The sequence below is a fragment of the Epinephelus lanceolatus genome, chromosome 8 (assembly GCF_041903045.1).
Source record: "Epinephelus lanceolatus isolate andai-2023 chromosome 8, ASM4190304v1, whole genome shotgun sequence".
Lineage (NCBI taxonomy): Eukaryota > Metazoa > Chordata > Actinopteri > Perciformes > Serranidae > Epinephelus > Epinephelus lanceolatus.
The window spans coordinates 30263735-30269772 of NC_135741.1; the positions used below are offsets into that span (position 1 = coordinate 30263735).

At 41.1% G+C, this 6038-nt stretch overlaps 1 protein-coding gene across 2 annotated transcripts; it reads left to right on the top strand.

The window, feature by feature from the left end:
- Positions 1-873: 873 nt before the first annotated feature.
- LOC117258175 (uncharacterized) lies at positions 874-5828 on the top strand. 2 transcript variants are annotated; one of them, XM_033628764.2, is made up of 6 exons: positions 874-1083; positions 1497-1657; positions 3305-3423; positions 3573-3775; positions 3935-4021; positions 4205-5828. In XM_033628764.2, exons 1-6 carry the CDS (start codon positions 977-979, stop codon positions 4644-4646), a joined length of 1119 nt encoding a protein of 372 aa, XP_033484655.2. In that variant the 5' UTR covers positions 874-976; the 3' UTR covers positions 4647-5828. The 2 variants fall into 2 exon arrangements, with proteins under 2 accessions (XP_033484655.2, XP_033484656.2); XM_033628765.2 differs by having other exon boundaries at positions 875-1083; positions 1497-1630.
- The last annotated feature ends 210 nt before the right edge of the window (positions 5829-6038 follow it).

The following is a 6038-nucleotide window of genomic DNA, read 5'->3' on the forward strand; positions in this document are numbered from 1 at the left end:
TGATCTGCCCATGACTTGATCACTTTGCTGGATCAGATTTTACATGCAAAGCACTAAGATCGTACAATATGTATTCAACTCAAGGCCATATTAAAGTACTAAAACTAGCAGTTTGTGAGGTCCACTGAAACCGTACCTATCTCAGAGATTGTAAATAGTCAACATTTTATTATTAAATTGTTTTAATGGACTCCAGGGCTTGTTAAAGTAACATATTTCCCCCCAGTAAGATTCTCCTGGGCTTCACTTGATGATGAAATTAATATTGGCAGAAAATGTGGTTAGTTTGGGAGAAATTCTGTCTTAATAATAAAGGTAGAGGTTTCTATTGCATCTTGCATCTTACGTCCAGTATAAAAGACAATGGAGAAATTTGAACTTGATATTGAATATTTTTCTATTTTCTTTGGAAAAAAAACAAGGACAATCTGCCATTTGTTTTATCACTGTATGTATACCACAATATTTTGGCTGGATGTTCAACTTCGTATAAGGAGAAAGACTGAGCAAGCAATTCAGTTTAAAGACAGTTTCACATGTTTTGAAAATAATTAGGTGGAAAAATATATGTATATTCATAAAACGACCAATAAAAACGACCTTTGTGTTTGATAAATTCCATATTATGAACCGATTATACATTATTGTGGATATATCATACCTTTTACATCATTTTTCTAAAGATTTTTCATTTTATTTTATTTTTTCTCTGTATGCAGAGTTCTGTGTCGATATAATATTAATGTATGCATATTTGCTCATCAAAAAAGAATTATGCATTATTTCTATTATTTTATTATTATTATTATTTTTTTAATTTGAAGTATGGTACCGGAAATGTCTCAGTGTTAACTTCGCGTTGATTGGCTGGTTGGACGGTTTGTCGGAGGAGAAGCCGCAGCACCCCAACGGCAGCCACTCGCTTGGTAACGAGCAGTCGTGAAGAATAGTCTAGAACAACGTAAGGCGAAAAACCATGCCGCGTGTTTATATTGGACGACTGAGCTATCATGTCCGCGAAAAAGACATTCAGCGATTTTTCAGCGGATATGGGAAGCTCATGGAAATCGATCTGAAAAACGGGTAAGTTGTTGGAGGAAACGGGTTAGCTAGCATTTCTTAGCTACCTTTAACATTAGCATTTCATGTCAACGACGTCAGCGCTGCTAACGGAACATTTAACACTTTAACGTTACATCACGTATATTGTTGTATGGACTTTTAAATAAACTTGTAAAATTAATCCCGCGAGTTTTATTTGCTTTTATATAAGAAGTAACGCAAGTTTATAGTTTGAATTCTCAACTTCTAGTCTTGCTCGTGCAGCATAATGTCGCATGGCCAACATGGCGTCTTTGTGTTTGCTTAGCGCTGAGCTAGCTGGCCCTGCTAACCATAACTAGCTAGCTAGTTCTATATATACACACATGTCGTGGATGTGACTTTGTTGTTACTAGTGTGAGATTTTTCATGCTAACTCTGTCTTTCACTTCTAGCTATGGCTTCGTGGAGTTCGAGGATAACCGGGACGCCGACGATGCAGTGTACGAGCTGAACGGGAAGGAGCTGTGCGGGGAGCGGGTGATCGTCGAACATGCCCGGGGGCCGCGGCGAGACCGAGATGGCTACGGTGGGGGTTACTGGGGTGGTGGGCGCAGTAAGTGCAGTCTATTGCAAGATACCCTCTCTTCCCCTTCCCCTTGGGGTGAGGTGTCGATGTGGACTGCACAGAGAGCTGTTTTTGTTGTTTCATACTGGCGATAATTAACATACATTCAGCATAAGTTTGCAGATATATGACTATTTAAGGTGACCTTTTATTTTCAGGTACACTCTCGCGGTACAATAAGTTTTGAATCCCACGAGTGTTGCGTGGCTGTAATTACACTATTGCTCAGATTGCATGCAGACTTTCAAAGTTGCTATAACATTATCTACATTGGTACCATGATACTATGTATTAAATTATGTAGCTGTATGTATGCTGGCAGGGAGAAGTTCCTGAGCTACATTCTTCTTGCTCAGGCAGTTTAATGTATGTCTTGTGTGTTCGGTTTCATCCTGCTAAACAGTTCTCATTTTCTGCCATCAAGGGTTGGTGACCTGCTGTTTTTTGCTCCTCCCTAATGATCATGAGCCACACTTAATTGGCCTGTGGTTCATTATTGGGATGGAACAACAATATGCAAGTCAGAGCCCGCTATTAGCAGAACGCAGGCTGAAGTTTGAAAGCGAGACTTTCTTATTGCGGATTGCAATTTCTCTTGGATGATAATTATTTTGGTGTGCCATATTTTGAAGGCTTGAATTTCCAAATTTATTGTTTGCACCATATAAGGAAGCTAATCACAAATAATGACTTCAAACCAGCTAGTATAGTTTTAGCTTAATCATTAGGACTAGACTAACATTTTCATGTGAAATGTGTATTTTTAACTTTGGTATATATTTTTATATTCAACATTAACAAAAGTCCTTGATGTTTCAATTTGAAAGAGTCCAGTTGCGGGCTGAGGCTGAGAGTCCATTGAGGCTAAAGATGACTGGCTAAGATGACTGCCTGTCCCGTTTGGCCTTGGCTTTCACCTTACAATGTGTGTGTGACCTTTGCCCCCCCTTGATCCTTGGCTGACCTAACCGGAAGCCATGATGACAGCAGCCTTTTGCCAATAGACCAGGGGTGATGGTGAGGATTGCCATTGGTTTTTATGTTGACAGAAAACATAAGTGGAGCGGCTCAAGTAAAGACCTTACAATCAAAAGAAATGTTGTAAGTGAGAAAACTGGTAAACAAAATTTCAGACCCACATCAGGTCCAATACAAAAAGATTGGTGTATGTGTTTCTTCACACCGTTCTTTTTCAATTTGATCGAACAGTGTCCTTGACCGCAACCTATGTGGATACCTCCTTTCTGTTTGTGTTACAGGGTTCGGAGGTCTTGAAAGAACATCACTGTTAATTTGTTTACGCGGCTAAGGCATCACAGTGTGATGTACCGGAGTAAGACAGGCTTTGTATTGCCGGAAACAGATGCAGTGGTGTTCTTTGCAGCAGAGCACAACATCAAAATGCTGAACAATTCAAAGAGCCCGTGCAGTGGCCTGTAGATCACTTATCTGAAGCTTTGTTAGAAAATGGGATCAGAGGGACTCCTTTCATTATTAAGTTCAAATTATACCCCCTTGGACTTTTATCTGGCAAGTCATTGCCTTGTGTTCATGTGATAACCCAGGCCAGTAGTTCTTTGTGTCACAGCAATGTTTGTCCTTTCTAACTTTTTTCATGTGCTGTTGTTTTTAAAGGTAGCGGTTACAGCAGCCGGAGCCGCTCTGGCAGGGATAAGTATGGACCTCCTGTCCGTACTGAGTACCGTCTCATTGTGGAGAATTTGTCCAGCCGCTGCAGTTGGCAGGACCTTAAGGTAGACGTTCGAACATTATAAGTTTTCCTTAGTTGGGTGCACTGTGGTGAATTGTTTTATCAATGTAATTTGCACCTAAACCATCAAGACAGAATGAGATTGTCAGCATATTTTATTGTTTTTCTCCTTATTTTTCCTGTGTCCCACAGGACTTCATGCGTCAGGCAGGAGAGGTGACCTACGCAGATGCCCACAAGGAACGCACCAATGAGGGTGTGATTGAGTTTCGGTCCCACTCGGACATGAAGAGAGCCATCGACAAGCTGGATGGTACAGACATTAATGGACGGAAGATTCGTCTGGTGGAGGACCGACCTCGCAAACGAAGGTCATACTCTGGCAGCCGCTCCAGGTGGGGACAATTAATAAGCTCTTTGATACTTTAGTCTCTTTGTTTAAAAAAAAAAAAACATGTTAAGCTTCTCTGAGTCAGTGTTGCTAACAAATTTGTAACCCTGATATCTTACAAAGGATTTGGTTGTATTTTTTGACTTTGTACTTTCATCCTTAGATCTCGTAGTCGCCGCCGCTCCCGCAGCAGGAGCCGCAGGAGCCACAGAAGCAGGAGCTCCAGGAGTCGCTCCAGGTCCCACTCTAGGTGAGAATGTGTCTAATGTAAAAGAAAAAAAACATTAAGATTAAAACACAGATTAAAGATCTAGTTAAACATGGATAACTGAGGTATAGGGGTCATGTATTGGGTCTTGTGAACCAATGAACTTCTTGTCAGTTAGCAAAGTCTTGCTAAGTATGAAGTAAATTTTTCTTTAAATCCTTACAGGTCTCGTTCCCGTAGCAACAAGAGACGCCACCATTCCCGCTCCAGATCTGGAAGGAAGTCTCGCTCCAAGTCAGGAGAAAGCAAATCACGATCCCGCAACCGCAGGTCCCGTTCTGGATCCCACAAATCTAAGTCTCGTTCACGCTCCCGCAAATCACGGTCCCATTCAGCAGACCGGAAATCGAAATCCCGCTCAAAGAGTCGTTCAAAGGTAAAGTCGGAGCGTGATTCTCGCAGTCGATCCAAGGAGATGTCTGGTGAGAAGAAGTCCCGCAGTCGTTCAGCTTCCCCAATGGAGAACGGGAAGGAAGAGCATGTCGCCAAATTTCCCTCACGCTCCCCATCCCCACACGAGGATGATCACAGATCCAAGTCGAGGGAGAAGCATTCAGCCTCCCGCTCAAGGTCTCGCTCACGGTCTAGATCAGCTTCTCAGGATTAGTGGAAAAGGGAGGTGTTTGTCTCATCGTTAAGTTTGATCCCTATGCTGTACATAACGAGCAGTGTCGTCATACTGGCTTATGTTTCCTGGCATGTCTACTTTTCTCCCTCAAGTTAGCACCTAAACTCAAACACCTTTTTAGATGCAGTTTTATCAGAGGATGCCCCAATATGACAGAGCTACGTTTGGGTTGTCACCATTTTGGTTTTCAGAAATTTAAGTGCCAGTCTTTAAACTGAAGAGCTGCAGTCTGAGATGGTTCAAATCAGTGTCCCAAAAAATTCAACTTGATTGGTTAACTTAAGGTTTGTCACACCAGCCTGTTTTAATCCAAGTGTTTATAGCTCACCTGAAATTAAGTTGCTAGTATCATAATTGCGTATCTTCTTTTGCAACCGTTCTCCAAAACCATTCTCTATAATTGTAGGTGTCTCAGTTTTGTTAATGCTCATTCAAACTGCATGGTTATGGGAGAAAAGTAGAATTTGGCCACAATGTTGGAGCATGGTTTCCCTGTTTTCAGTCTCGATAATTGCTTTTTCAAGGAATCATCTTGCGGCACTCTAAAATGCACACTCGGGATGCAAGAACTTTCACTGCAGAACTGCATCTACAAGTTAATGGGTTTGTATTTCATGTTTGAACAACTTGCATTGTAGGTGGACTATTATCCCTTTTAACCTCGTGTACATAGACCGTGTAATCAGCATTGGAAACTGATTGCTTCCTTTTTGTGGCTACCAATGTTTGGATTTTTTTGTAACCGTGAGCAGGTAATCTTTGGAAGACCCTTTTACTTTTCGGATTTCTGTTAACCTAGAGCCTCAAGGCCTCAAATGCAAGTCCCGTGTTTCTTGCATTTCCTGCTTTGTTCTGAATGCAGCCTTGATAAAGAACCCATCACTTTGTATTTCGTCTTTTTTTTTTTTCTGCGAGTTTAATCCAGGGGTTAAGGGTTTTGTTGAGCTTCTGCTTATTTAAAGTGTAGTTTGTACTGGAGTTTTTGTACTTGTAAGGTACAACATTTAAATCTCTGGAGGGTCTGTCACCATCAGACTAACTGAATGCACCCCTTTCTCTCCATCTTGTGGAAATAATTCATATTTTTTCTCCATGCGATTGAGATCTAACAGGAAAATGTCCTTTTTTATTGTATGTTCAATTAAACATCTTAATGAAAAATGTTGCCGTGTGGTGTTGCTTTGTGTCAGGATTACAGAAACCTTGACTGCAGTATCGACATGACCTATATCCTGCTAATTATATAATAAATGCTCTTTCATTAAGGGGCGGCCCTTTCTAGAAAAATGAACAGGATCAATGTGTTGTAGACGGAAGCGAAAGCTGTGTCTTTAAAATACGAATTAAAAACAACAGTGTTCCGATGTCCAG